Source organism: Sus scrofa, chromosome 12, assembly GCF_054392235.1.
Source record: "Sus scrofa isolate SSC_HxYL_T2T_F1_AM1 chromosome 12, Sscrofa_HxYL_maternal_Yorkshire_Landrace_v2.0, whole genome shotgun sequence".
NCBI lineage: Eukaryota > Metazoa > Chordata > Mammalia > Artiodactyla > Suidae > Sus > Sus scrofa.
This window is the reverse complement of record NC_139394.1, coordinates 65737877-65751792: the sequence shown is the minus strand read 5'-3', so window position 1 is coordinate 65751792 and position 13916 is coordinate 65737877. Positions and strand designations below refer to the sequence as shown.

The following is a 13916-nucleotide window of genomic DNA, read 5'->3' as shown; positions in this document are numbered from 1 at the left end:
GGCTGTCAGCCGGGAGGCCCGCTTCCGTGATGTGTGATCTGTTTTGCTCTCGTCTGGGACAGTGCCCTCCCTCCCTTCCCTTCGTTCTTCCCACGGCGTTGACTTTTCGGAGGGTTTGTCTTGTGGAATTTCCCACTCTGGATTCGTCGTACTGTTTCCTTGTGGCTGATGACAAGGCTTTGAGAGTAGGATCTGGGCCGTGTCTGGCTTTCCTGCCACAGCGTTGCTCGCAGTCATTCGTGCCTGCTGCGCCCTTGGCCGGCGAGGCCCGGCTGAGCGAGTGAGGGTGGCATTTCCACGAAGGGCACGGCGCCCACGCCCACGTGCGAGAAGGGGGAAATGCTTGGCTCACGTGGGAAATGTCATCCCTTCCTAGTGTGGTTTTTATAACCGTGCCAGTTGCCGGGTCTTAGAGCATCCGGGCGTGATGCAGGTGTTCTGTGTATTTTTAGAAATGACGTGCCTTCCTCACCCTGCCCTCTTTTCCCTTTTCCCGCCAGAAACAAGAGTGCAAATTCAAGAGTCTGTGCGGGGGAAGGATGTTTTCATCATCCAGACTGTTTCAAAGTGAGTACTGAGCCAGCGGGATTGCCGTTGCTTCCTGGGCCCCGGCTGGGCTTGTGCGTTCAGAATCATGAGCTGCCTGGCCGGGCAGAGCTGAGGTTGGTTTAAAACTGGCTTACCTTACTCTGCTGATTTTCCCGCCAGAGCTGCCGACTTCGCGTGTCCTGTCAGGGTGCTCGAAGGGGAGACACCACCAGTGTCGGGGCGAGGCTGTCAGTGTCCGCGGGCCCTTACCCTGGGTCTGGTAGCTGGAGTTTCGCAACCCTTGGAGGGAGGCCCTTCGGGTTCCGGAAAAGGAGCGAGGCGGGGGGAAGAGGAGCTTGCTTCCTGGGGGCTCTTAAACGTCTGCTGCAGGCAGTTCAGGTGTGGTCACCACTTACTGTTTGGTCGCATCAGTGAAATGAGCAGCGGAGGCAGCAGAAGGCGCCGAGGGCACGCGCTCCTGTCGGCTGTGACACGACGCACTCGTGCGCTGGGGATCGTTGCGGGTGCAGATGTGTGGGCTGGGGTGGAGGGTTCGGGGTGTTTTGATCAGATGCACTCCGTCCGCGGGTGGCCCCGAGGCCTCGCTCTGTGAAGGTTCTCGCTCTGTCCAGAGATGCATCTGTGCAGGCAGCACCTGTTAGCCTGGAGAGTCCCAAGGTGGCTGCGTGCTCGGTCGGTGTTCTCTGTGGGGTGACTACCGAAGACAGCGGCCAAGAGCCAGGCTCCAGGGGCATTTCGACGTGGAGTAGTTTGCACATCTCTGTCCTGGTCGTTGGTTTGTTGGGGTGAAATCACAGAGCCGTCAGACTCTTCTGGGAGGAGGAGCCGAAGGGGACCTGTCACTGTCCCCTTGTCCTGGAAGGCCGGTGCCAGGCCTTTGCCGCGGGGCCTGGGCTGCGTTTTGTCCTGCCGCTGAGCTCCTCTGCAGAGCTGGGCATTGGGGTGCCCGCTGCCCTCACCTCGCAGACCAGAAGGTGGAGCCGGGCCCACACTCAGCCTTCAGCCTGGGCACAGGGGCAGGTGCGACCGTGGAACGGCTGGTGCTCCCTCCGGCTCTGGGGTGTTGGCAGTGCTCCCTGTCCCCAGAGAGACGTGTGATGCCCTTGGGACAGACGCCCAGAGCTCGGAGCCTCGCCCCGGGGGCCAAGCAGGCCCTGGGGCTCCGGCCTTCAGAAGGGCGGCCCTCGGGCTCTTCGCGTTTTCAGGTCCTGCCGTTCTTGCCGTTACTGGGCTGCTCAGTGCTGCTTTTGTCCCGCCGCTGCCCTCTGTCAGTCCTTACTCCTCTAGCCAGAACCATGCCCTCAGCTTTCTCTCCGTTCCTTGTCTCGGATTATTCCGGAGCGCGTTGTAAGCCTGTGTAACTCAGGGGCTTTCGGTCTCGTCCAGGGTGCAGGAAGCCTAGATGGTTAACGCTGAGGTTTGGTGTCGTTGGGTCCACCTTCTGTTTCCTTTCGCTGTGGACTAGTTGTGGGCATTAAAATGAAGAGACAAAATTTAAATTGAGAAAATTCTGCCCGTTAACGTTTCCTGTAACTCAAACAAGTTATTACTTGAGTTTAGTGATGGGAAAAGCCTTGAACCAACTCCCGGGAAGAGTGTTCCTGGAGCCTAGTTGGGGAACCCGGGTGTGACTTTACAGCTACTGCTGGCTCCTCTGCCCTCACCCCTTGGCGTCGCATGCTCTCTGCCAGGCTGCCGCACCGCCTCAGAAGCCGGCTGGTTGAGCTTCTACCCACCCAGACAGCTTGTACCCCCCTGACTCACAGAGCCGAGTGCATGTCTGCCGGGCGCCCGCCGCGGTTACAGGTGCGGGGCGCGTGTGGGCCGACAGAGCACAGAGCCCTGTCCTCAGGGCGTCTGTGTTCTCCGACAGGCAAGCGACACGGAAGATGAGGAGCGTGTCGTTGGTCGGCGGTGGTGATGCTGCGGGTGAAAACCCAGACCCTCGCAGGGGGGACGGGCGAGATGGAGGGAGGGATGGAGCGAGGGAGCCTGTAGGTGGCGTCTGGAAGCTGCGAGAAGGCGAGGAAGGAAGCCGCTGGGGGCAGGGCCCTCCGGTGTCGGGAGGAGGACACGAGGGGGGAGCGGAGTGCAGGTGGCGGTGGGGCGGGCCCCGAGGAGCCTTGGGCTTCTGCGGGGGGCGTGCAAGAAGGGACCACCCGACCTTGACCTGCAGATCCAGAGGGATGCTGTGTGGAGGCAGGCGTGCCCGGAGGTGGGTGGGTGCAGGCCGTCGCCGTCGCCCGGGCCCACTGAGGCTCGGCCCCAGGGCGGCAGTGTGGTGACATGCGGTAACTCTCGGGGGTTTTGTCCTGAGTAAACCGGGTAAGGAGCGTTGCATCAGCGGAGACAGCAGTTTCACGAGGAAGCAGGCTTTGGGGGCGAAGGACATTTCAGTTTGGGGTGTGTTTCCAGACGGCCTAACAGACAGTCCAGTGAAATTGTCAAGAAGCGGTTGAACCTGTTAGGCGGGGGTGGCGCAGCCTGGGCTGCAGCCCTCAGTGTGAGGGTCCAGCCTTTCTAAAGCTGTGAGCTGGGACGGGAAGCTCAGGGGATGAGGGAGAGGGAGAGGAGGACAGCGAACGGTGTTAGGGCAAGAAGCTGGGAGGAGCGGGCCCAGCAGAGGGAAGGGGGGCAGGCGGGTCGGGCGAGCAGCGCTGTGCGCAGGGAGGCCTGAGGCCAGCCCTTGGCCTTAGCCACACAGGGGTCGTCGGTGACCTGGGCTGGACGAGTGTGGGAGAGAGTGGGAGGGTGAGTGTAGACGACTCCCCGAGAGGTGCTGCCCAGGAGCCCGCGTGCGGAGAGCGGTCGGGCTGCCACTAGCGGGAGACCGGCCTTCCCTGGCGGGGGTGGGTTCCGGCGCCGGGGGGCTGGGCTCGGAGCACCAGCAGCCCTGGAGGGGCCTCGTGGTGCTCGCGCACCGGACTCCCTGGCGTCACTTGGCTCAGTGGACAAGGAGGAGGCTCAAGGGCTGAGAGGGCACGTGGGGTGACGGAGGCTGGGGCCACGGGCTTGGTTGCTCTCGGGTCTGGAGCCTGGCTGGGTCCAAGCGGGCGTAGCCCTGTGGAGTCGCTTTGCTGGCAGCGAGGCGTCTGACGGCCCTCCCCGTGGGCTTCTCTCGGCTTCCAGGGACGTCAACACCACCATCATGGAGCTGCTGATCATGGTGTACGCCTGCAAGACCTCCTGCGCCAAGAGCGTCACCGGCGTGATCCCCTACTTCCCCTACAGCAAGCAGTGCAAGATGCGCAAGCGGGGCTCCATCGTCTCCAAGCTGCTGGCCTCCATGATGTGCAAAGCCGGTAGGGAGGGCCGCCCGGCCCGGAAACCGTAGAGCCTTGCCTTCCCTGCGTTAGGACGTCCAGCACAGTACAGGCAGCTCATCGGGGCAGTTCCCTGTGGCGCAGTGGGTTCAGAACGCGGTGCTGGGGTTGCTGCTGTGGCCTGGGTTCAGACCCTGGCCTGGGAGCTTCCTCATGTTGCGGGTGCAGCCAAAAAAGAAAAAAAAAAAAAGACAGCTAATTTGTAAGGAGAGAACAGTGCAGAGAACTCTCTCCTGTTCGCAACTCCTTCAGACGCAGAGGTAACGAGAATAGCTTCTTTTTCCCTAAATTCTTTGTTGAGAAAATCATATTGAAAATGGTGAGTTACAATCATATCAAAGTTGTTTTTACAGGGAAAAGGCCGCTGGACTCAGCTCCTCTAATACAGTAGCCGTTTGCATTTTGGCCTCTTCCCCTGGACAGATGGGTGTGTTTCCCAAATCATCTGTTTCCCTCTGCGCTGTGTACTTTCAGGTAATGGCCTCCGTGTCTCCTCGCTGCTAATGACCTTCAGAGTGTGTGCGTGGCGAGAGAGAGGGAGCGGTTACAGGAAGCCCACATCGCAGACGATTGGCAGGGAGGGGAAGTAGTAACAAGTCTTGGGATTCCTGTTGCGGCTCAGGAGGTTCAGGCCCCAGCTAGAATCAATGAGGACACGGGTTCGATCCCTGGGCCCCCCCACTGGGTTAAGGGTCTGGCATTACTGTGACCTGGGGTGTGGTCACAGATGCAGCTCGAATCTGGTGGTGTTGCTGTGGCTGTGGTGTAGCCCGGCAGCTGCAGCTCCGACTTAACCCCCAGTCTGGGAATCTCCACAGGCCACGGGTGTGGTCCTAAAAAGCAAAAAAAAAAAAAAAGTCGCCTCCGCGTCACCACATTTTAACACAGACGCTGCAGAACTCACTTTCTGCTCTGTCATTTCAAAGGGTCAGAACTAAAGCAAACCAAGCCTGCACCCCGGCAGCCGGAGGAGCCCGTGGAGAACCCACTGCAGGGACAGGTGGGCCCCCTGAGCTTCCGGGAAGGTCCTGCCCTGCCCCTCCAGCCCTGCTCCTGGGCCCCGAGGCCCGCTTTCCTGCTGCTTTGGGCAAGGTTTGCTTTACAAAATTTTTCCAGTTGAATTTTCCTTACACTCGTGAGGTGATCATTTCAGATGCCCTTTAAGGAGCCGGTGGGATGGAGATTCTTTTTTTTTTTTTTTCCTATATCTCCATCCGGAGCACATAGCGATATCAAGTGCGTGACTGTTAGGTCCTGCGGCCAGCTGAGCCTGGTCACAGCATGAGATTCTTCCTGTTTTCCAGCCACAGGCCTGTGCAGTTTGACCTCCTGTCTTCAGACAATGTTTTGGTTTTTGTTTTTTTCACCGTTTGTTTTTAGTTTTATTGATGCGTAGTTGATGTAGGCGGTGGCGGTCATTTCCGCCGAACAGCAGCGGGGTTCAGCTGTACACAGTCACGCGTCCGTTCTTCCTCTGGTTCGCTTCCCACACGGATGATCAGAGAGTATTGGGTCGAGGTCCCCGGTAGACCATCTTTGTCACGCCTGCTGACAAAGCTTCAGGGCGATGGACTCCACTCCGGCAGGATTAATCGGGGGCCTGTCTTCGTTCCTGTGGTCCTGGCTATTTTAAGGCCCGACACTGAGCTGAAAACCCTGCATGAGTGTGGGAACCCCCACGCAGGCGCTCCCTTCCGGGGGGAGGACTCCGCTCCCCGCCTGCGGTGACCTTGCCGTGCTCCCCACACAGAAGCCTTCGCTTCTGACACCCGCCCTGCAGGGGCCCTTTGCCCGCAGCCTGCAGGTGGGTCTCCAGGCACCTGCTGGTGCTCTCGTTCAGCCCGGCGCCGACACTGCATGCCTGGGGGCGCGTCAGGCGTCAGACCCGCAGTGACCGCCCCACACCCCAGACGCGAATCCCCAGTCCAGGTTAGGTCACCTGTGCTGCTGACCTTGCGGCTATAAACCAGAAGCTCCCGTGGTCCTGTCTGGAGTGGAGTCATGTGCCCGAGCTCGTCACAGAACCCAGGGACACTGTCCCACTGTCACAGTTCATTGGGACAGGACACGGTCAAGGGCACGGGTGAGCGTCCGGGTGGAGGAGGTGGTCAGTTATTAACTCCTCCCAGCTGCGCTCCCCTCTCTGGAGGGTGAGGGTTGGGGCCTGAAAGTGCCGAGCTTTCAGTCATGGTGACAAGCCCCATCCGGGGTCAGGTTCTCCTGGTGCTCCAGTCACTGAGGAATTTGTAAGGCTTTCGGGAGCTCTGCATCGGAGATGGGGCCAAAGGCCAAAGGTTAGAGCTAGAGCTGCCCCAGGGATCTTACCCGGAGGGAGTTCTGTGCGGGGAGCTGGGGGCAGAGACCAAGACTTACGTTTTCTATTGTCTTACGATCTCATTGTAACAAAAAAAATCTGAGAAATAAGGATGCCGAATTTTTGATGAGAAAGCAGTTTTTTTCTTCCTTTCTCAGCCACGCCTTCAGCATGTGGAAGCTCCTGAGCCAGGGGTGGAATCAGAGCCACAGGTGCAGTCTGCGCCACAGCTTCAGCAGCACCAGATTCTCAGCCCACTGTGCAGGGCTGGAGATCGAACCCGTGCCACCTCAGAGACAAGTCTTTTTTTTTTTTTTTTTTTTTTTTTTGTCTTTTTGCCATTTCTTGGGCCGCTCCCACGGCATACAGAGGTTCCCAGGCTAGGGGTTGTATTGGAGCTGGAGCCACCGGCCTACGCCAGAGCCACAGCAACGCAGGATCCGAGCCGCGTCTGCAACCTACACCACAGCTCACAGCAACGCTGGATCCTTAACCCACTGAGCAAGGGCAGGGATCGAACCCGCAACCTCATGGTTCCTAGTCGGATTCGTTAAGCACTGCACCACGACGGGAACTCCCAGAGACAATTCTTAACCCACCGTACCACAGCAGGAACTCCTGAGAGAGTAGTTTTCAGCAGTAACTTATTATATATGGTATCTTGTTTTGTATAGTACTTATTCCTACACTGCAGCTGGTTATGAAACTATTTGTGTGTCTGTGTCTGCTTTATTTTCAAAGGTCTAACTCATCTCATTACTATGGATTTACACCAAAAGGAAATTCAGGGCTTCTTCAATATTCCTGTTGATAATTTAAGAGCATCTCCGTTCTTGTTACAGTATATTCAGGAAGAGGTGAGCTAGCTCAGACTTTTAACAGTCTGATTTAAGGCTGAAAGGTGCCTTTCCCTTTCCTTGGGCTGTCTGTAAAGGGTTAAAACTTGATGGATCCTGCTTAAAGTACTGCTTATAAATGTAATTGGGTAATTTGGCATATTTTAAAATTCTTACCCTGCGATTTATTTCTTTTGCGAAAGCGCTTGGAGATTGTCCTGGTGGGTTTGCTTTCCGTTTGGACCCCAGTACCTGGGCTCACCTCGCCGTGATGGTGACGAGTGGCTCTCCTCCCTGGCCCCTGCGTGGTCCCGGGTGTCTTTGGCGTCCCCTCCGTCTGCCTCTCTCCACCCGCCTGTAGCCGTCCCCGCCGTCCGAGTGCGCAGTCCTACCACCAGCGGGAAGCCTGCGGTCACCCTCCTCGGGACCTGGGTCCACACGCGGGTCCTTCTCCGTCCCATCCTCGTGCCCCTCCACCCAGGGAACCTGTCTTTCTCTCCATTTCCTTGGTTCAGTTTGTTCCCAGGCGTCTTATTCTTTGGACACTGTGGGTGGACTCGTTCCTTCTGGATCGTTCACGCTGGTGAAGAGAAACAAGACTGAGGTCCGTGTGTGGATCCACAGCCCTGCCGAATTCCCGCGTCGGCTGCCACGGAGTTTTGTGTTGTATGTGGAGTCTCAGGGCTTTCTCCACGGGAGGTCGATCCTCTGTGAAGGGACAGCTTGACTCTGCCTTTGCAGCGTGGGCACCTTTCGTTTCTTTTGCTCGTCTCAGGGCTCTGGCCCGAGTGCTCAGCGGCGTGTCGGGAGCGGCGTGGAGTGGGTGGCCAGGCCTTGTTCCCGAGCCGAGGCGGAAGCTCGCCGCCGCTCTCCTGAGTCTGATGTCAGCCGGCGCTTTTTCCCACATGCCTTTGAGGACGTCCCTTCTATTCCTAGTTCTCGGAGTGTTTCCGTGGGACGTGGTGTCAGATGTGCCAGGTGTCTTCTGCATCCGTCGAGGCCATCAATGTGGACTCGTTTCCTTCATTTTATGTGGGATGTATCGCAAAGATGATTTTTCTCCTTTTGAAGCCCTCGTGTTCCTGGAACAGATCAGACGTAGGCCGTCATCGGTCGGATCTACGTAGTTTTAGCATCGTTACGTGCGTTATTCTTTGGTGTCACAGCCCTTTGGTGACTCACTAGTTAGGAAGCCTTGTAAAAGGTTAACGTGTGACGCGCTTACTCTTCTGCTTTATTGGGAACCGCTTTCCTCGCGTGGGTTAGTCCCCCCTTGATGCCTCTTCTGTAGACGTACGTCTTCCTCCACCACTGAGAAGGTGGCCCCGCATGGGTTTCCCAGCACCTTCCGCACCAAGAGTGCAGGCCTCCCCGGGGCACTCGGCCTGAGTGTTGTTGAAAGGGAAAACTAGAAAATACTTGTTTTTTAAAGGTGTTGGAAAGAAACGTACAAACTCTAGGACAAGCGGTGTCAATGTAAGGGACCTGAGTCGGACTCTCCATGGAGAGAAGGGGCCCAGCTGCTGTCCCCCGGGAGGACAGAGAAGGCCGAGGCGGGCCTGCGGGGGGGGGACGGTCTGGTTCTGGAAAGAATGGAGCAGTCGGGGGACAGGTCCGTAGGTGCTGTCCTGGCTCTTGGCGCTCACTTCCTCTTCGGAGTGGCTGCTTCCTCGCCTGGAAGCTGGCGGAGGCTTCCTCTCTTGGGTCCCGGGAAGCACCTGGCTGTTGGCCTTGCGGAAAAAGAGGGCCTTGCGGTCCTTGCTCCAGGGATGACCATTGCTTCCTGAGCAGGCAGCTCACTCCTGCCGCCCCCTCCTGGGCCTTTGTGCATGTGCGGTGGCACTAGCTCACTCTGGAGGCGCCTGAAACGGCAGGGCCACCAGCCCACAGGGAACCGACAGTGCCCGTGGCTCATGTGACTCGAAGCCTGACCTGAACGCTGAGGCTGCCTTCACGCCAAGGGGTGAAAGTGCAAGCGGCTGTGAGGCAGCGCTGAGCCAAAGACGCCCAGGTTGTGGGGAGATTAAAATAGGACCCCAGAGAGGTGGGGTACTGACGAAGTGCAGGGCTCGTGTTGTAAAAACGACGGAGTGTTGCAGCGATAGTCCTCGTGAGCCCTGGTCTGCAGCAGGACTTTCTGCGGCCGTCAGGAAGCGGAGGCTGCCCGTGTGTTTCTGCGGTGCCTGTGAGATGCCATCCGCCAGCCTCTAAAGCGGGCACTTGGAAGGTGCTGCTGACTCCGCGGTGCTTTTGTCCGCACTGTGCCCGTCCTGGTGTCTCTGTACCGTCTCCCTCTCGCGCTCCCAGGAACGCGCAGCAGGACGCAGGCAGGGCTGCGGCGGAGGAGCCTGGCTGTCGGGCAGCCTGAGTCTTCGCGGTCCCACGGCGGCGCCGGTGGCGTTTCCCCGTAGTGGTTCGGGGCAGTTGCTCAAGAGCTTCGAAGTCAGACGTGCCTGGCATGTGGGGTGTTTTCCCCTCCACTTGATAATGAGAGTTCTCTTCTGAAATGGAGAGGCGAAAGCATATGTTGGGGGGGCACTTGGGGGAGGCCCTGGGTGCGTGGTTGCTCGCAGTGGTGAGGAAGCGGCCAGCCCCCTGGACTGCAGCCCGGCCTGGCCCCTCTGCCCGCGGCTGAGCCCGGCCACCAGCCTGCCTCGTGTTCTGAATCCTCTGGAGCTTCTCTTTGAATTGACTTCCCGTCTTCATACACAGTTAGAGATGCTGCTTCGTGGGTGCTTTTTGGAAAACAGCAGCGACGCGAGGAAGCCGTTGGTACACGGTTCGTGTTGTTCTGCAGCTTTCTTCCTTTCCCATGGGGTGTCTGGTGCCTGGAGGCCTTTCCCGGCTCAGATACGCAAGACTACTTCTTTCTGCATACTTGCTGCATAGTATCCCAAGTTCGTTTTTTAATTTTAATTTTATTTTCTTTAGGGCTGCACCCGTGGCATATGGAGGTTCCCAGGCTAGGGGTCTAATCGGAGCCGTAGCTGCCCGTCTACACCACAGTCACAGCAACACCAGATCTGAGGCTCGTCTCCGACCTACCCCACAGCTCATGGGAACCCCGGATCCTTAACCCACTGAGCGGGGCCAGGGATCAGACCCGTGTCCTCGTGGGTATCAGTCAGATTCATTTCCTCTGAGCACGGCGGGAACTCCCTGGTATTCCCAAGGGTAGATCAACCATATTCAGTAGAACTTTCTGTGACAGTGAAAAAGGCCCATCTGCTGTCAGCACAGCGGCCTCTAGCCCTAGCCGCATGTGCCTTCTGCAACTGGAGAACTGAGCCTTCGTTTTATTTCAGCTACCTGTTACACATGTGAAGCACAGTTTAAAGGACCCACAGGTTACAGGTGTGCAGATTTTCTACCATTTCCCTCTTGCTTGGATATTAGGTTTTTTATTTTTCACTCTTTTAAAGGAAATTAAAAAAATTTTATTATAGTTGATTAACAATTAAGGGAAATACTTTCAAAAATATTTAAGTAATGCTACACTGGAAATTCTTAGGTCTGCCTTTCTTTTTTCTTTTTGGTCTCTTTGTCTTTTCCGGGGTCACACCCGTGGCATGTGGAGGTTCCCAGGCTAGGGGTCTAGTTGGAGCTGTGGCCACCAGCCTACATCACAGCCACAGCAACGCCGGATCCTTAACCCACGGAGTGAGGCCAGGGATGGAACCTGTGTCTTCATGGATACTAGTTGGGTTCATTACCACTGAGCCATAATGGAAACTCCAGAAATGATCTACATTTTTAGTACTGTGATAGATAATGACAGAAAGTGCAGCTGTCTGCACTCATTTACGCTGGAACAGTTTCCCCTACAAAATAGTGTTTTCTCCGTCCAGGTGGCTCTCTTGTCTCTTCATCTCTCTAGATGCTCAGTGGGTCCCTTTCATTTTCTGTGGATTTTGTTTCCTGTAATTTGAGTATTAACCCCTCTGTTTCTTCCTTTCCTCTGGGAAGATCTCGGATTGCGTCTGTACCTTGTTTAACAAGTTTTATGGTCTTGTGTGCTGCATGGTGGGAAGTTCCGTGGCTTGATCTTGGCCACGGTGGTGTCTCAGCTCTGTCCACCCTGCCCGCCAGCCAGCCAGCCACTGAGTTTCTTATTTGGACCACGGTAACTTCCACCTTCTAGATTTGTTTTTGAGTTTTTCCTAACAACTTTTTCTTTCATTATGTGTGTAATTTCCTCTTTTGACGCCTTCAGAGAAAATAGACTTTTTTTTTTTTTTTTTTTTTTTTTTGTCTTTTTGCTATTTCTTGGGCCGCTTCCGCAGCATATGGAGATTCCCAGACTAGGGGTCTAATCGGAGCTGTAGCCATCGGCCTACACCAGAGCCACAGCAACACGGGATCCGAGCCGCATCTGCAACCTACACCACAGCTCACGGCAACGCCGGATCCTTAACCCACTGAGCAAGGGCAGGGACGGAACCCGCAACCTCATGGTTCCCAGTGGGATTCGTTAACCCCTGCGCCACGACGGGAACTCCAAAATAGACTTGTTTTTATTAAAGAGTCCTTTCTTTCAAAGTTTCCTTTTTTTTTTTTTTTTTTTTTTCGTTTCTTAACTGTTTTTCGCTTTTTTCTTCCTTTGGGTTTGGTGCTATTCGATGATGTTTGATAAGGAAAGGAAGTACCTGAAGTAGTTGAGAAAGACTTCCTGCGAAAATGGGCATTCCTGAGGAATTCCTGATTCCTAATGGAATTCCTCAGTGAAAATATCTTTGGCTGCCTTAACTTGCTGATGACGTTGGCTGAATTGGGCTTTGGTGTGTGTGGATGTGTCAGATGTAGAGAGGCCGGATCTGCGTGGTTATGCTGGATGTATCTGTGATAGAGCCAACTTCAAAGGTATCCGGTTTTTTGTTGTTGTTTGCTTATTATTTCGCGCTTCTGAGGTGCCAGGCGTTGTGCAGAGGCTGGGTGTTATTGAGCATTTTTATGAAAATTCATTGATTTAGGTCATTGTGAGAAAAAAAAATCCATGGGCATACATTTGAATGACATAATATGATTTAATGAAGTGATTAAATTTCAAGAACATAATTTGAAAATACTGCCAAGATGAAGCCAGAAACAACAAGCTGCCGTGCCCCTGAAAGTAGCTCTGTCTCCTGGACTCAGCCGCTGGGGATGGGTGCGTCCTGCGTCCTGACCCCGAGCCCAGGCCACCTCAGGTGGTCACAGGGAGACGGCAAAGCAGACCGATGCTTCGGTCATCCCCCAGAGGCTCGAACCTCCGCCACCAGACAGGGCTGGGCTGACCCCTTGAACACACTGCCTTCCCCACGGCGCCGCGACCGAGGCACGGAAACGGCAGTTCTTGGTTTGGAACTTGACGGTTCCCTGGGGTGCAGGTTGGGTGGTGAAACTACCGAACCTGGGGTTCACTCTCCCGCTGACGTGCTGCCCTGTAGAGGGGAGCTAACGACTCATTAGCCCCACTCTTAACTCTCTAAGATTCATGGTAATAATTGGATTTTTTTCCCCCCAAAGTAGGCATTTCTTCGTTTTCCAAAGACGAAATTTACTTTGAACGCCTTTCTTTTGGAAAACTTGAACGTGCCCGAATGCCATCCTCGAGTCTGCTGGGTGGTCACTGTTGGGCACTGTCGCGTGCTGCTGGGAAGGGCCTGGGGGAGGCCTGGCAGTAACCCCGCCTCTCCTCTGTCGCAGATCCCGGACTACAGGAATGCGGTGATCGTGGCCAAGTCTCCAGCCTCGGCCAAGAGGTAGGTGGGGGCTCGGGAGGCAGGCGCCCCAGAGCCGGGCCTGGGCCCAGCCCTGCGGGGGCCCCTTATTTTCACTCTGCCACCGGGTCGCCTGAAAGGTTGTCCGCGGGCTCCATCTCTTGAGTGTGGATTTATGCCCCTCCCTGCTGGGAAGCCGTGCGGGTCTGGGGACCCTCGTTGTTCACCTTCTCGTCTGGCATTTAAAACACCAGAGAATGTAGTTTGAGGTTGTTTACTGGCTGTTACTCAGAGAGCGCGGTGATTTATTAACAGAAGTATGTTCAGCCAAGAGGTCACCGATGGGTATGTGTTAAAAGGTGACATTTCACAAAACTTAGCCACCACGAGGTATGCAAACGGGGCCGTGCCGAGAGGTACACGAAGCCTGGGGTCACCGCTGAGCCAGCGATACAGACCTTCCGGCTGGGTTTGGCTGGAGAGGCTGCAGGTGGGTTCCAGGCCGTCTTAATGAAGCGAGTCACACAATGTTTGGCTTTCCCCTTGCACATGCAAGTTCTGTTCCCACCGCGCTGTGATCTGTGACGTCTGTAAGAGCATCATGGATTTAAAACAGCGTACAGACCGTAAAAATGCTGTATTACTAAAAACGATGCCACTTCAGCAAGTCACAGTCTTTCTGCATCAAAATCGGTGGCCTTGATCACTGTAAAAACGCATAATAATCATCGGGAAGAAGCTTGAAAAGCTGGGAGAATTAGCAAAATGCGACACAGAGACGCAAAGGAAGCAAATGCTGTTGGAGGAAGGCACCGATGGAGCTGTGACAGGCCTGCCCGACCTCGGCCCCGCGGAGGCAGGGTTCCGCGGAGCACACGAAGCAAGGGCTGCCTGCACCCGTGCGTCTTGGAGAAGCTGCTCCCCTGGGCAGGGAAAGAACAAAATCATAGGAACGAAAGCGTTTTCCTTTAAAGAGATCTTTTTAAAAAAACCTCCTGGGAGTTCGGGTCATGGCTCAGTGGTAACAGACCTGACTGGGATCCATGAGGGTGGGAGTTCGATCCCTGGCCTCCCTCAGCGGGTTAAGGATCCGGTGTGGCCGTGAGCTGTGGTGCAGGTCGCAGACGCTGCTCAGATCTGGCGTGGCTGTGGCTATGGCTGTGGTGGAGGCCGGCAGCTGTAGCTCTGATTCGGC

At 55.8% G+C, this 13916-nt stretch overlaps 1 protein-coding gene across 33 annotated transcripts in view; it reads left to right on the top strand.

The window, feature by feature from the left end:
* Positions 1–13916, top strand: part of PRPSAP2 (phosphoribosyl pyrophosphate synthetase associated protein 2) — a 45829-nt gene that overhangs the window by 13821 nt on the left and 18092 nt on the right. For 22 of the 33 annotated variants that reach the window (XR_014821982.1, XR_014822003.1, XR_014821981.1 and 19 more), the window contains 4 exons: positions 501–567; positions 3679–3851; positions 6928–7043; positions 12708–12763. Coding sequence is in view for 10 of the 33 variants with exons in the window: in XM_084986452.1 (XP_084842578.1) it covers positions 501–567; positions 3679–3851; positions 6928–7043; positions 12708–12763 (412 nt within the window). In the remaining 23 variants the exon portion in view is untranslated. The remainder of the gene's footprint in view (positions 1–500; positions 568–3678; positions 3852–6927; positions 7044–12707; positions 12764–13916) is intronic. The other 11 variants (XR_014821997.1, XR_014821996.1, XR_014821991.1 and 8 more) reach the window with 2 other exon arrangements.